At 39.1% G+C, this 16,576-nt stretch overlaps 1 protein-coding gene across 2 annotated transcripts in view; it reads right to left on the bottom strand.

The window, feature by feature from the left end:
* Window positions 1-16,576, bottom strand: part of lnpa (limb and neural patterns a) — a 43,390-nt gene that overhangs the window by 15,299 nt on the left and 11,515 nt on the right. The window contains exons 2-6 of one of the 2 annotated variants that reach the window (XM_034186664.1): window positions 15,025-15,129; window positions 14,373-14,414; window positions 10,968-11,155; window positions 10,825-10,883; window positions 10,710-10,750 (exon numbers count right to left, since the gene is read on the bottom strand). In XM_034186664.1, the coding sequence (XP_034042555.1) occupies window positions 10,710-10,750; window positions 10,825-10,883; window positions 10,968-11,155; window positions 14,373-14,414; window positions 15,025-15,051 (357 nt within the window). In that variant the 5' untranslated portion in view covers window positions 15,052-15,129. The remainder of the gene's footprint in view (window positions 1-10,709; window positions 10,751-10,824; window positions 10,884-10,967; window positions 11,156-14,372; window positions 14,415-15,024; window positions 15,130-16,576) is intronic. The other variant, XM_034186665.1, reaches the window with a different exon arrangement.

The following is a 16,576-nucleotide window of genomic DNA, read 5'->3' as shown; positions in this document are numbered from 1 at the left end:
AACAGCATAGTAGCAAACATGAAGCTGAACAGGGTTGGTGCCAAGACACGTCCTTGCTTCACACAGATGGACACTGGGAAGGGGTCTAACATAGAGCCATTTTCCACTACACGAGCCATCACGGAAGGATCTGATAATGCTGACGATCTTCGGTGGGCATCCGAGCTTGGACACTATGTAGTATGGACCACAGACCGTGACGACTGACAGTATCAAAAGCCTTCGTCAGGTCAACAAACAGGATGTAAAGGTTTTGGTTCTGTTCCCGACACTTCTCTTGCAATTGGCGAAGTGCGAAGATCATGTTTTATCACATTAGGGCAGGTGATGGTCTAGTGGTTAAGGTGTTGAGCTTGAGTCCAGAAGATCATGGGTTCAAATCCCCGCCTGACTGGAAAATCACTAAGGGCCCTTGGGCAAGGCCTTTAATCCCCTATTGCTCCCAGTGTGTAGTGAGCGCCCTGTATGGCAGCACCCTGACATCGGGGTGAATGTGAGGCATAATTGTAAAGCGCTTTGAGCATCTGATGCAGATGGAAAAGCGCTATATAAATGCAGTCCATTTACCATTTATGTCAGTTGTTCCCCTATTGCTCCTGAAGCCACACTGGCTCTCGGGACACGACATCATCCAGCGGGTGGAGTGTAGTGAGGTTCAGGATGGCACGGCCATGATCTTCCCTGCAATACTCAATAGTGAAATGCCTCTGTAGTTGTCACATAATGCTCTGTCACCTTTGTTTTTATACAGGTGACTGATGTTAGCATCCTTGAAGTCCTGCGGCACTGACCCTGCCTCCCAGAACTGCTGCATCAGCTGAGTGAGCTTGACGGCCATGGGCTCTCCAGCGTTCTTGCAAATCTCGGGAGTGGGGGAATCCCCATCCAGGCCTGAAGCTTTGCCGATCTGAAGCTGCTTGATTGGTTTCCTGGTCTCCTCCAGATCCGGGGGTCTTCAAGTGATGACATAACCAGGTGCTGGGGCATATCCAGGATTGCTTGTTGGTCTATCTGGGATGGTCTGTTCAGCAACTGACTGAAGTGGTCAAACCACTGCTGTACAATGTCACTTTTCTCAGTGAGCAGAGTAATATCCGCTGCACGAATAGGTGCCATGGCATTGGGGGGATGGTCCATACACTGTCTTCAAGCCATCAAAGAATTTCTTGGAGTTGTGTTCATCTGCATACCCTTGGAGTTCTACAGCCTTGGCCTCCCACCATTTCTCCTTCATCTGACGCAGCTCAGACTGGACTTTGCTTCTAAGATGCTTGAATCGATCATGCTTGGCTGTAGATCCTTTATCGCTTCTGGACAACTCTGAGAATGTCCTTGAGTGGTCCAGCCAGAACCCAGACCTGAATCTAATTGAACATCTCTGGAGAGATCTGAAAATGGATATGCACCGACACTCCCCATCCAACCTGATGGAGCATGACAGGCGCTGCAAAGAGGAATGGGCAAAACTGTCCAAAGATGGGTGCGCCAAGGTTGTGGCATCATATTCAATAAGACTTGAGGCTGTAATTGCTGTCAAAGGTGCATCAACAAAGTAGTGAGCAAAGGGCGTGAATACTTATGCACTTGTGATTTTTAAATTTTTATTTTTAATAAATTTGCAGAAATTAAAAAAAAATTGAAGTTGTCATTATGTGGTGTTGTGAGTACAAATTTGAGGGAAAAAATGAATTTCATCTATTTTTGAGTAAGGCTTTAACATAAAATGTGGAAGAAGTGAAGCACTGTGAATACTTTCCAGATGCACCGTAAAATATTTTATCCATGCATTATTCAGAGTTTTATGTACTTATTTTCTACAACTTGAGCCAAATTTGATTCTGCCAGAACAAATAACCTTGAGTCAATGTATGTTTGTAGATGGCAACAGATTTGCTCTGCTCCCCTATTTGTCACAGTCATTCTCTGCGTTACTTCCAACAAACTGTATGCAATTGTCAACTTGACCCCGTTCTATGCACACCCACAACAAGTGGCTCGCCATCAGACACCGTTTTAGTGCCATATGAATGTGCAGCTCACTGCAGACAACCACAGACCTGATCACCATCTTTGACGCGGTAAAGTCAGGGCTTCACGATTGCTACATGATAGCAAGGTGATTGCATGCAGTTATGCTAATTTGGGTGTCACTCTAGTCTCCTGTTTGTTTCTGGTGTGACTGAGCACTAAGACAACAACTGGACATCTTTGATACTAGGTGTCTTCTGAGAAACCTTGGGTACTGCTGGAAAGACTACCGGTGTAAAATTGAACAGTTGCTTAGGGAGACTCAGATAAGGAGTATAACCTGCACTGTAAGAGAATATCAGCTGTCAGATCTGCGCATGATCCAGCATGGAGGTGCCTCAGTGTTGAGGACCCCAGCAACCGGAGAAGGCTAAGAGGTCACCCACATTTCACCTAGTTGCAGAAGATATCTGGTTACTTTCGAGAGGTGGGATGTACAAGGTATGCCTGGGTGGTTAATATCCATGACACAAGGGCGTTCCATAGTACTGTGGCTATGTCAATTCACAGCACCATGTTAGCATTGTCTATGGATCTCTTTAACCACAGATTTCTATCAATCTGGTTCCATAAGTGCTGAGGTTCCTTTTGGGTTATTATGTACGTGACATAATTAATCTGTGTTCTGTCAACAGAAATATCATCAGAATTACCAACATTGATGCTACAAATAACTAAAATAAGACATAATTTAGTCACTTCCCTAAATTGTGCATCTTCATTTAAAATAAGTACCAAATGTTTAGATATTATATGAAGAATAATTACATTCGCTACTTCGATAATGGAGAGTGTGAAAATCCATCAGCCCTAATTATTGAAAGTTATTAGTGTTGACAGAGGATGACAAGCAATTTCTCAGATTTATTTCTTTCCAGTGCTAACTGCTATTAATTAAAATGACATTAGCAGAGTGGTTTGCTGGGTTAAGACACTGTACCAATCAAATGTCATCAATTTACACAGAAGACTGCTTTTTCTGTTTGTCAATAAAGGCACAGTAACATCACCAACAACACCGACACACTGAAGTCTTCACTTCCATGAAAAACACTAAATATCTGAATTACAGCCGACTCTACAGGGATTATACATTATCTTTCTCCTACGCATCTAATGACACTGTCAATGAATCTATGCTTTCATACCATCCTGTAGTTCTTACAAGCAATAAGGAGTGTGTACAATATGTTTAACACATTTAAGAACAAGAGGTACTTAAAGTGTCTCAAGTCCAATCAACACTATGTAGGTCCTCATTAACCCCCTGGAGTCTTGGGTATTATTGAGCATTTTTGACTACTTTTGGTTTTACCTTCATAATTGACTTTAAAAAACAGTTTACCTTGCCTTGTTTGGTGTCATTTTTTTCAGTACAACCTCACCTGTGTGACTTTACAGTTTTTCTTTCATTCTGACACGCTGCATTAACATATCGACCCTAAGATCACCCCAAAATCTAAAATTCAAATCAGAAAAAAGTTAGTTTTTTTTTTGTTTTTTGTTTTTTTTTAACTGTGAAAACCAGAAATATGTTTAACAAACCATTTTTGTAACACGGAGCACAAATATAAATTGTAAATTTAAAAAATGTATGTAAAAATGTAGCATAACCAAAATTATAAACAATTCACAATAAAATGCAGGAAATGTTTCAGGCATTTTTTTGTGGCTATTTACATGCAATAAGATGCCACAAAACTATATTTGTGACACTCAGAAAAAAAAAAATCCTGTTAAATGGACATCAGAAGCCCCAAAAATTTGTACAGATATTCCACCTCAATATTCATGTGTATTTTTCCCTAATTCCTTGTTTTTGTAGCATTTTATTGGTGATGGACTGTCCTGACTGTGTTAGTGGCCAAAAAAAAAACTTTGGACTCTCTACCTGTGTTATCCACCCCTGGAGCCTGCTTACTGCTGGAGCAATGTGTGTCTGCATTCTGCTCTGCGTTCCAGGAACTCTGGAGCGCAGAGTCCTGGAGAAGGTGGAAGGAGAGGCGCAATCCAATCCACTGTGGAGATCTGTGCGCATGTCGGTGGATCCACCTGCTCTGGTTGCTCACCAAGAACAAAAGATGGAGGAGGTGACGGTCTAGTGGTTAAGTATTAGGCTTGAGAACAGAGGATCCTTGGTTCAAATCCCAGCCTGACCGGAAAAATCACTAAGAGCCCTTGGGCAAGGTCCTTAATCCCCTAGTTGCTTCCAGTGTGTTATGAGTACCTTGTATGGCAGCACCCTCACATCAGGATGAATGTGAGGCATTATTTGTAAAGCGCTTTGAGTGTCTGATGCAGATGGAAAAAGCGCTATATAAATGCAACCCATTACCATTTATCACGCATCATCAGAATCCTCACTGTCTGATTCAATTCAAAATTATTCAATTAAAAAAATAACTGAAGTGCATGCTCAACATTCGTAAGACACATCATTTTTACAAACCAAAAAAAATTAATAAATAAAACACACCACCACCAGACTAACCACACACGCTAAATATTCCACCAAAATAATACACACTTCAAACACGCCAAATATTTCTCAAACCTCTCAAATACCAAAACTAATTGCTGTCTGCCTTTCTCTCTCCTCGCCAAACAACCCACATTATTCCCTTCCACAACAACCAAATTATGTGGCTTGGGGATCATTGTTATTGGCTTATGTAGTTTATTTTCCACCAGTGATAAAGACAAATTCATGTTTTGTTTTTTACTTGTGTTGCTTCGGGCAGAGGGGGAGAAGGAAGAAAAACTCAGTTTGCACGCGTCATTCACAAAGTGTGCACCCACAAGCAATACTACGTGGGGTCGGTGGGCTATGATCAAACACACGTGGGGTTAGTGAGTTGTGATTGGTTAGCTTGTGCATTTTCCACCAATGAAAAAGAAGGAGTTATGTTTCTTCCCACTGCTGTCGCTGCTGCAGTAGAGAAGGAAATGATCCTTTCTGCTGTGGGTGTCTACATAAACGCGCAGCAAAAATAACATTAATATTCATGAAAACGCATGGTGTAAAAATACTCATAAGTCAATTATACTAGGCCTATTAACAAAATTTAAAAAGTGGGGTAAAGGTTGAAGACTGCACCTTTGACGTGCATTAAAAGGGAGACTCAGAGTGCAGTGGATTGTGCACTTCGTCCACTTAATTAAGTCATGTGACTTGACGCGGAGGCGCATCATTCGACTCCAGAGGGTTAATATATGCATGTATGTCGTCACACCTCTGTGAATATCATATACAGTTATCAGAACAGTTTTGGCACATTAAGCAGGGCTGTGAAATGAAAATTGTGAAATCCGAGGAAAATTTGCGGGGGGGTACAGCTCCCCAGGAGCTGGGGTCTAAGGCCCTGTGGAGCCCCAGAATTCAATTTTTATCTAATGATACTTTTTCAGCATCTCCTGGAAGAACAAATCTCAAAATTAGTGCATATTTAAATGACCCTACATTCAACCTTTTATTTGACCTGTCAATGATGATGTTGAAATAACAGAATATGACGTGGAAGTAGGACCTGGAATGATTTTGCTTTTAATTGTAAACCAAATTATGCATTAACTCAGAACAATTAAACTACATGAAATTCATGAAGACTGAAAAGAATAGAAAAAGATTGTAGAATATTTGGAAAATCATGGTAAAATATCAGTAACATACCTTATAGTAAAAAATCACTTATATTCTTGTGTAAATTCATGCAGCCTAAATCCATTCAAAACCACAATGTCTTTTTTACAATGAAAGAAAGTCTAGATTAGTGAAAAAAGTCACATAATCTTGTCTAAAATCCTGTTTGAACAGCAGAATGTTTATTTTCACTTTAGTTCACTTTTCCCGTTTCTTTTATCTTTCACGGGTGTTGATGAAGCCAGCGACGATTCCACGGATTCTTGTCCTTATAAGACTTGCTCAAACAGTCTTTCTTGCCATCTTCTCTCTGTGCGACGTCAGTCCGTGACACAAACATGCTGCACAAATCTTATTTTAAAAACTTGAAAGCTCTAAAAGTTTGGGATGTCCACATGCTAAGTTTAGCTTAAGCGCCGCACAGGAGCAACACAGCGTCGCCACAGCAACCAACCAGTCCTGCTTTACGACAACTTTCGTAACAGCTACACTTTGAGTGGCAGTTTTCGTCTGCGAAATTCCGCGGATCCGAGGAAACTGATTTGTATCTGTAACACACAGATCAGTGTCCTCGGACTTATAAAACTTACACGATGTCGTAAAAAAAGAATGCTTTGCGATAAGCATTTTAAAAACTCAGTGATGTTCACGATTAAAGAGTACATCACTAACCCCCCCATGATGAAATCCGCAGAATCCCGCGGATCCGCGGAGTTTTCACAGCCCTGATTAAGATAAGTTAATCATTTAAAAATATATTATGTCTGCCACTTTGTGGTAATGATATATAATGACTGAAAAAGACACAATTTCATTCTTAATAATACACAAATTTGTGTACAGAATTTCCCAAAAATTGAAGCAGCGCATCTACTCCCCAAGGGGAACCCACATGTAAATATTAAAGTGCCTCTCCTCTAATATTACTGCATTCACAAAGTGATAGAGCATAAAAAAAGATTGACAGGAACAGCATCACTCATCTTAAATCTTTGTGTCTAAAGTCTTAGAGAAAGCTGTTTATGACCAATTGCAGGCTTATCTGGATCTTAATGAAATAGGGGAGAAGTTTCAATCTGGTTTTAAATTAAGACAGTACTGAAACAGCCCTTTTAAAAGTTTTCAATGACCTTCTTTTAACTGTTGATGCTGGGAACTCTGCGGTTCTTCTACTTTTAGATTTATCTGCAGCCTTTGACACAGTGGACCACAGTGTCCTTGTGACTCGCCTCGAGACGCACATAGGTATTAAGGGTTCAGCGCTAAATTGGTTTCGGTCCTATCTTTCCAACAGAAGTTTTTCTGTTAATGTAGGACAGTACCCTTCCTCTGTGTCTCCTCTTAAATATGGCGTGCCCCAGGGCTCAATTTTAGCACCACTTCTCTTTGCTTTGTACATGATCTCTCTTGGGTCTGTTTTTAAAAAGCACAAAGTCTGTTTTCATTGTTTTGCAGATGACATTCAGATTTACCTTCCTGTAATTTCGTGTGATACCCAGGCTGCTGTAAAAATACTACAGGACTGTCTAAATGATGTACAAGTCTGGATGAGAGCTAATTTTCTGAATCTTAATAAAAATAAAACTGAGATTTTAGTGTTCGGGCAAAGTAATCCTCTACAAGGACAAGACAGTGTTATAGTGTATAGATAGTGTTGGTCCTCTGTCCACTTTTTGCCACCCTTCTGTAAAAAATCTAGGGGTGATAGTTGACCCATTGTTCAGATTTGATAAGCACATCAGCTCTGTCATCAGGGCCAGCTTCTTTCAGCTGAGGACTCTTTCCAAGATTAAATCTTATTTTACTCGAGTTGATTTTGAAAGAGCCATCCATGCATTTATAACGTTACGTCTGGATTATTGTAATGCTCTCTATGTTGGACTGGACCAGCGCTCCCTACAGCGCCTGCAGAGTGTACAGAATGCTGCAGCCCGCCTTTTGTCTAAAACAAAGAAGCATGAGCACATCACCCCTGTGCTCTGCACCTTACAGTGGCTCCCTGTCAGCTTTCATGTTAAATATAAAGTTTTGCTGATTATTTTTAAGTGTCTGCACTGTATAGGCCGAATGTATCTGAGTGAGCTCTTGCAGCCGTACACTCCACGTAGGGCTCTGAGGTCAGATGACCAGCTTCTCCTGGCTGTTCCTAAAGCCAGGCTTAAATCCAGAGGTGATAGAGCCTTTTCTGTGGCAGCACCACGACTCTGGATCGATCTTCCGCTGACTGTCAGGTCCTCAGAGTCTGTGGGACAGTTTAAGTCCAGACTGAAAACTCATCTCTTCTCCCTGGCTTTCAACACTGACTAAGTGGTGTATGCTTTGCTCTGCTATTTTGCTCTGTATTTTTAGATTATTTATTTATTTATTTTATTATTTTCCTTTAATATTTTAAACTTTTGTATTACTATTATTGTGAAGCACTTTGGTCAGCTATAGCTGTGTTTTAAATGTGCTATATAAATAAATTTGAATCTGAATTATCAGCATATCAGTGGTAATACTCTGGATTTGGTTCTTGCACGTGGCCTTGCTGTCACAAATATCGACATCCTGCCTCTTGCATCAGCGGTCTCTGACCACTCACTTATTATGTTTACAATTACGCTGCCGCGTTTAGTGGAGCAACAACCTTGCCTATCATTGCAGCGACGAATTAAACCTTCAACTTTGACTGAACTCGAAGCAAGACTACCTGAAATCCTAACTTCAAGCTTGATGAAATTTCAGTCTGTAGACAGTCTTGCAGATAGCCTGAATTTAGTGCTAAAAACCACACTTGATAAGATTGCGCCTCCTCTATTAAAGCCACGCCTTCCCAAAGCACAGACACCTTGGTTCAACAGTTATTTGCGTGACCTTAGGCAGAAGGCTAGAGGGTTGGAACGGAAATGGCATAGTTCCAAACTAGAGGTGTTTCACCTTGCGTGGCGTGAAGCTATTTTAGATTATAAGCATGCTTTATTGGCTACGAAGCAGGCGTATTATTCTGAATTGATCACCAAAAACAAGCATAACTCAAAGTTCTTGTTTGATACGGTGGCATTTCTTATTCATGGACAGCCACATGTTGGTCGTTCTCCTTTTTCAGCACAGGACTTTCTGGACTATTTCGAAAAGAAAATAGAAGATATTAGGTTGAGCACATCTCAGCATACTTTGGTCCAGTCATTGTATTCAGCTACTGAGCTGGGGACTACCACCGAGGTGCTACCTAGATTCACGGAATTTAACAGTATCTCACAAGGTGTGCTGACAAAACTCGTGATGTCTACTAGAAGCACAACTTGTTTATTTGATCCTATACCAACAAAATTGTTTAAGGATCTTTGGCCCATTCTTGGGCCGACTGTGCTGGAAATTGTTAACCTTTCTTTAAACTCTGGATCTGTTCCAAATTGTTTTAAATCTGCCGTGGTTAAACCACTACTCAAGAAATCTAATCTTGATCCTGGTGTATTGAAAAATTATAGGCCAATATCAAATCTATCATTCTGCTCTAAAATTCTGGAAAAGGTGGTTTCACGGCAGCTTGTGGACTATTTTACTGAGAATGATCTTTTTGAGCCACTGCAGTCTGCTTTTAGAAGACATCACTCCACAGAAACAGCACTTATTAAAGTAGTTAATGATCTTCTGCGAGCAATATACTCGGATACTACTACAGCATTGGTGTTGTTGGATCTCAGTGCTGCGTTTGACACAGTTGATCATCATATTCTACTTGATAGGCTAGAAAACTGTTTCGGGATTACTGGAACTGCTCTTGCGTGGCTGACGTCTTATCTGTCTGGCCGTTCCCACTGTGTTTTGTGCAATGACACTACCTCTGACTTTAAGGGCATGACGTTCGGGGTTCCGCAGGGATCTGTTCTGGGTCCCCTGCTTTTTTCCCTGTATATGGCACCCCTTGGGAACATTTTGCGGCGTTTCAGGGTTGCTTTTCATTGTTATGCTGATGATAGTTGTATATGCCGATAGCTGCTGGAAATCCTGTCCACATAAAATCTTTACAGGACTGTCTCGCAGCAGTGAGAAGTTGGATGTCTAGCAACTTTCTACTTTTGAACTCTGATAAGACTGAAATGATGGTTCTTGGTCCAGCAAGACATCAGCATCAATTTGATCAACTAGAGCTTAGCCTAGGTTCATGTGTTATGCATCATACTGACAAAGTGAGGAACCTTGGGGTAATTTTTGATCCTACGTTGTCCTTTGACCTCCACATTAGGGAAATTACGAGGACTGCTTTCTTTCATCTGAGAAATACAGCGAAGATTCGCCCCATCCTGTCTATGGCTGATGCTGAGACTCTGATTCATGCGTTTGTCTCTTCTAGATTGGATTATTGTAATGCTTTATTTTCTGGCCTGCCGGAGTCTAGCATTCGAGGACTTCAGTTGGTACAGAATGCTGCTGCCAGACTTTTGACACAAAGTAGAAGGTTTGACCACATTACTCCCATTCTGGCATCCCTTCATTGGCTACCGGTTTCTGCCAGATCGGATTTTAAAGGTTTATTGTTGGTTTATAAAATTGTTCATGGACTGGCACCTTCCTACCTGGCGGACTTTGGTTAAGCCCTACGTACCTGCGAGGCCCTTGCGTTCGCAGGGCACAGGGCTTCTGTGTGTTCCGAGGATGAACAAAAACCCGGTGGGGTATAGAGCCTTCTCCTACCGTGGTCCGGCTCTTTGGAACGCTCTACCTGCTGTTATTCGGCAGTCTGACACGGTGGAGATTTTGAAATCAAGACTGAAGACCCACTTTTTTAGACTGTCTTATCATTAATTTTTTAATCTGTTTGTGTTTGCTTTGTAATTTCTTTTTATTCTACTGTGTTTTATCTTTTTACTGTGCTTTTCTTGCTTTTAATTTTGATTTTAGATTAATTTGTGTTGTTGTGAATTATGTGAAGTGCCTTGGGGCGACTTTGTCGTGAGTTGGCGCTATATAAATTAATAAATTGAAATCGAATTTAAATGACAACACAAATCTATAATGGTCATCGTCAATTACCTCAAATTAAACAAGGACCACTTACTATTTTCCTTTTTTGGGATTTAAGTTCCTCCAGCTTTTCACCTGGGGAGGAAGAAAAGGGTTTCAATAAAATGTTTTGTGTGTGCTGTATGTGTGTGCGTATATATAAAACTTACTGGTTTTTTTTGTTCTTTGTGAAAACAGAGCAATAAGCATTTTGCGAAGTAGCCACACTCTATAAGCAAAGTAATTTAAACAAAGATTATTTGGTTACAGTTACATGACACCAAAAATGTGATCTGTTATCTTGTATACTTACAACAATGGAAATATAAGAAAGGGGAGAAATAAAACTAGTCGTTCCATCAGCTGCTCAGGCAGATACCAGAAATACACAATCGCACATGTCATCAGGTAGAGAAGAGATGAGTAAAGAAGCAGTCGTCCAACCCATATCTTCAACTGCCTTTGGTATTTCTTACTGTAGTCCTCAAGCGTCTGTATATTCTGTGAAAACAAAATAAATAATTGTTTTAGTACAGAATAATGGTGCCATTAATGTGGCACAAACTGGCTACATGGAACAATTATTTTAACACAACTACAATTAATAGTAGCACTGTGAGTATAACAACTTATGTATTTGCATGAAGAGCACGAGCTACAAGGATTGAATCTGCCAATGTCAAACACAAAGGAAACTTGGTGGACCCCCATTAGCATGCATAATTCCACAGAGGCCAAAAGCATTATCTTAACATGTCAAAATATATTTTCTGGATTCAGTACAAAAATAAAGTATAATTCTGGGCCAGGCTTTTCATGTCATCAAGTATAGTAAAAATAAATAAATAAATAAATACACAAATAAATAGCTTCTGGAGTAATGCTGTCCACAACCAACACAAATAGACATGAAATACACTTGGGAGCTGTAAACAATTTGAAGCTAAGGATAGCTGGTGTAGTAAGGAGCTATCCAGACAGCATTTACACAGTGTACTATATATAAAGTAAATTGAACTTTTTAATACATAAGACTTTGGGTAAGACCATTGATAAATTTTAATTTCAAAGCCAATTTTTCCAATGCGGCTGTGTGGTACAGTATAAGCAAAGATTAACATACTTTTTCAATATAATCCAATTTGCAAAATACTAAAAATTGTGTTTTTACAACCTGACAATTTCACTGAAATATGACATAAGTGCAGAACAAGCCTCTCCTTCAGCCATTTATTATCTAAATATTATAAACTGCCTGCTAAATAGACACTGTGTGTACAACAATTTTAACAATGAACTGAGAATATATTAAAAACTTCTGCAGTTTCTATAAACTCAAACTTGCTGCTTTGTCTTACATATTGCAAATCCAGGAACTCAGCTTTCTCAGCAGGTTTAATGGGCACTGGGTCTTCACATAAATGCAAATGGAGCCAAATTTTGATGGGATTATCTTGAAATTTTTGACAATGAATATCAACTACCAACAAGCTTAAATCAAAATGTAAATGTGCACATGCAGCATATCAGTAGTAGTATTCAAATTTGGCATTAACTAGTAGGAGAGGAAAGTTTTACAACCAAAGTCAAATTTCTCTTTTTGCTGCAAGAGCAAATTCAATTATTCTGTAAACAACAACTTATCTTTCTCTTTTCACAAAAATGGATATCTGACACCTGTGCTTTTAAAGAGCTGGCAACTCTATCCAAAAATAGCTGGAGGGCAGAATGGGACTGAGTGCTAATCCCTCTGGTACAGTTAGAGCATGTGTGTCCGTCAATCTGAGCATCAAAAAAATAAGAGGTAGCCAAACTGGGAGTGACAGAGACACTGTAGTCAGGGCAACTGGGGGAAAAAAATGTGAATTGTAGTAAAATCTCAAGGTATCGGATTTACACAGAAACAATAAACAAGTCGGGCCTAACACAAGCAAGGTTGAAAACAGGGGGAGAAAATAACTGATTATTGAGTATTAAATTAAAATGAATGTTTCTCAAACAAATAAGGTGAAGCTAAAATCGTAAGAACCCAATCTTACTTTCAGGTTCTCTGCTAGTGTTAAAAGAACTTTTTCAATCTAAAGACTTTAGTTTGTGCAGATCATAACAATTTGTATTTTCTCCCACATGTTTGATGAAGTTACTTGGATAAAATTAGGATTTTCTTATGATGATGCCATAATTATGTTGGTCAGTTAACATTATTAGTTGTTCTCAGGTGGATTACACAAAAACTGCCACAAAACGTGGTAGAAAGATGCAGCATAGACCAAGGAAGAAAACATTACATTTTGGACTAAATCTAGATCTAGTGACATATCAGGATCCATAACATTGTGAGAAATGACATTTAATATTTTCATTAATTAGGAAGCATTATATTAATCTTTGAAAGACCAATTTTGGCATATTTATTGTGATAACATCTCTAAATCTGTAGTGATATTAATTCAACTGCAGCATGCTAGCAAATATGGCTACCAGAAGCACAGAAGAGTGGACTATTGGTTACGCTAATGTTGGCTTCCAAGTGTTGTTCGAATTTATCCTAGAGCATTTCAGCAATATTTAAAAATGAGTATTTTTTTCATAATTGCTCACTTACCAAACAGCACCTGTAAATTTTAGTTCTCAGTCCTGCGCTATTGTTTAGCATTACTTTTATTATTTATTAAAAAACAAAGCATGTACACACTGAATATAGTAAAGGATTCAGGGTTTCCAATTTGCACTTGAAAAATAGCATCACTTTAAACTGCCTCTACAGAATGAAAGTATCCATTACATTTTACCTGTTGACAACTGGAACATCATCTTAGATATGAACAACAGGACACACATTTACAACAAGTGATTATTTATCAGGAAGAAAACCATTTTTGGTCATTTTAATTTTAGACAGCAATGACAAGCAGGATGCTGATTTATTCTCAGTGACAGAATGGGACATATTCATTGTGTTGATGGAGATGCAACCAGTTTTGTTTCAGAAATGCAGGAATGACTTTTGTAATATTACTGACAAAAATGACAACGCAGCATTATGAAAAGGAAATTCTTTAAATAATCATCTAAAACTTATAAAACAGGCAGCACTTTCCCTTTGTAATTTATTGAATTTCACATTTACGCAAATCATTGGATACTAAATGACCATGGCCATGGTTCTACATCTTCAGTAGTCATCTCGTATCTGCTGGTATATCTGACAGCAATTCTGCTGTAATGACTAGTAGGGCTTGTTAACTGCCAACATGTCAATGTGGCATAACAACTTTGCATTTATTTGCACTGCATTAGAAATAGTCAATTACCATGATTCTTGGGCACTATTTCTATTGTCTGCTTATGTCCTTACATTTATGTATGATCCTTCTTGTTGTGAACTTTGTCTTCTTGTGCTTCTTATGAAATGGCCACATTTAATGACCTGGCTTAATGTGCATGAGCCCCAGGGTGCACATTAGGTTATGTTACAAATGGTGTAGAACACAATGTCTTGCAACAGTAAGCATTTTGTGGTAAAGTCCATTAACAAAATCAAAGGAGAAAAACTTCTGCGAGTGAACTATACTTAGCCTGGCATAGCGAAAGCAAATTTATTTGTGAAGCAAATGGCTCTGGTTTACCAGGCTAAACCATACTGTTGAAACTCCATGCAATGTATCTGAGGAGTTTACAGTGAAGTACATTGTAATATGTCTGAGGTAAATCATACCTTGTCAATTCCTTCCAAAACCTCTACAGTGGATGGCTTAGTCTGCAAGATAAACATTTTGAAATACAACTCAGAAGAAAATGTGGACATTTGTCAAAACAGATGTACATTTTGGGCAAGAAGTTTCTTGAAGGGAAGTGGTAACTTCCCATTTTGTATTTTTCTTCACCCATGGTGCATGTGTACTCATACTTTAGTTAATATAAGAGCTGTTGGTAGACTACAGGGAAAAGTACTATTGCAACTGCACACACTTCAGCAAAATAAAATTCCCTATTAATTAAAAATAATCACTTGTAGTCAAGCAGCATATGACAGGACACTACAGAAAGACAAAAGGAATACTAAAGGTGTTGGATACACACTAGGGAAATAACTGATGAAAACTTTCAGCATCAATTAATCTATCAGTGATTTTTATTATTTCTTGGTTTGGGTATTAACAAAACAACAACCTTAATTTTGCAAGCATAAAGCAACAACTGTTCTGATTACATGTTCTGTCTAGTCAAAAATCCAAAATGTATCCAGTTTACTTTTTTTTTTTTAAAGGAAAATAGCAAATGATCTTAAAGAAGTTGGAAGTAGTCATGAGTAGCAACTTTTAAACAACTGACAAGCTGTCAACTAGTTGTTTCAAAACAATACAAACCCTCCATCGTGAAATGACAGCCCCCATGCTGACTGGACAGCAGAGCGTATGTTGCTTCTTAGACCCTCCTCTGAATATTGGCCGTGCACAGCGGGTCTACCTGTTGGCAAAAATGAGGACTTCAATTACATTCACACTAATTGTCAACATAATTAACCAGAATAATATGAAGTGGAGCTGTCAGTGCATCTGGGATTTCAAGAAAACAATAGGAGTTTGTACAACCCCTGGCAAAACTTATGGAATCACCAGCCTCGGAGGATGTTCATTCAGTTATTTAATTTTTTAGAAAAAAAGCAGATCACAGACATGACACAAAACTAAAGTCATTTCAAATGGCAACTTTCTGGCTTTAAGAAACACTATAAGAAATCAAGAAAAAAAATTGTGGCAGTCAGTAACTGTTACTTTTTAGACCAAGCAGAGGAAAAAAAATATGGAATCACTCAATTCTGAGGAATAAATTATGGAATCACCCTGTAAATTTTCATCCCCAAAACTAACACCTGCATCAAATCAGATCTGCTCGTTAATCTGCATCTAAAAAGGAGTGATCACACCTTGGAGAGCTGTTGCACCAAGTGGACTGACATGACTCATGGCTCCAACACGAGAGATGTCAATTGAAACAAAGGAGAGGATTATCAAACTCTTAAAAGAGGGTAAATCATCACACAATGTTGCAAAAGATGTTGGTTGTTCACAGTCAGCTGTGTCTAAACTCTGGACCAAATACAAACATGGGAAGGTTGTTAAAGGCAAACATACTGGTAGGCCAATGAAGACATCAAAGCATCAAGACAGAAAACTTAAAGCAATATGTCTTAAAAATCGAAAATGCACAACAAAACAAATGAGGAACGAATGGGAGGAAACTGGAGTCAACGTCTGTGACCGAACTATAAGAAACCGCCTAAAGGAAATGGGATTTACATACAGAAAAGCTAAACGAAAGCCATCATTAACACCTAAACAGAAAAAAACAAGGTTACAATGGGCTAAGGAAAAGCAATCATGGACTGTGGATGACTGGATGAAAGTCATATTCAGTGATGAATCTCGAAGCTGCATTGGGCAAGGTGATGATGCTGGAACTTTTGTTTGGTGCCGTTCCAATGAGATTTATAAAGATGACTTCCTGAAGAGAACATGTAAATTTCCACAGTCATTGATGATATGGGGCTGCATGTCAGATAAAGGCAATGGGGAGATGGCTGTCATTACATCATCAATAAATGCACAAGTTTACGTTGATATTTTGGACACTTTTCTTATCCCATCAATTGAAATTGCTTGCCTCTACTGGTGGTTGGCTCTCACTGCGGTATTGTATCACTTCCTGTTCCGGAGCACAGCGGTGTTTTGTTGTATCTGTTAGCTGTTTAATCTGCGCAGTTAGATTGATCTAGTTATCTAGATAACGATTTGTTTCCCAGTGTAATCTTCACGTGCCTTAACTAAAGCACTCCTTCTGCTGAATCACCTCTAAATTATTTACACATTATTCACTTTGCGTGTTTTTAGGAATCCGCTAGCTTAGCGCAGCTACTAG

Source organism: Thalassophryne amazonica, chromosome 14 (assembly GCF_902500255.1).
Source record: "Thalassophryne amazonica chromosome 14, fThaAma1.1, whole genome shotgun sequence".
Classification (NCBI taxonomy): Eukaryota; Metazoa; Chordata; class Actinopteri; order Batrachoidiformes; family Batrachoididae; genus Thalassophryne; species Thalassophryne amazonica.
This window is presented reverse-complemented; position numbering and strand designations above follow the sequence as displayed.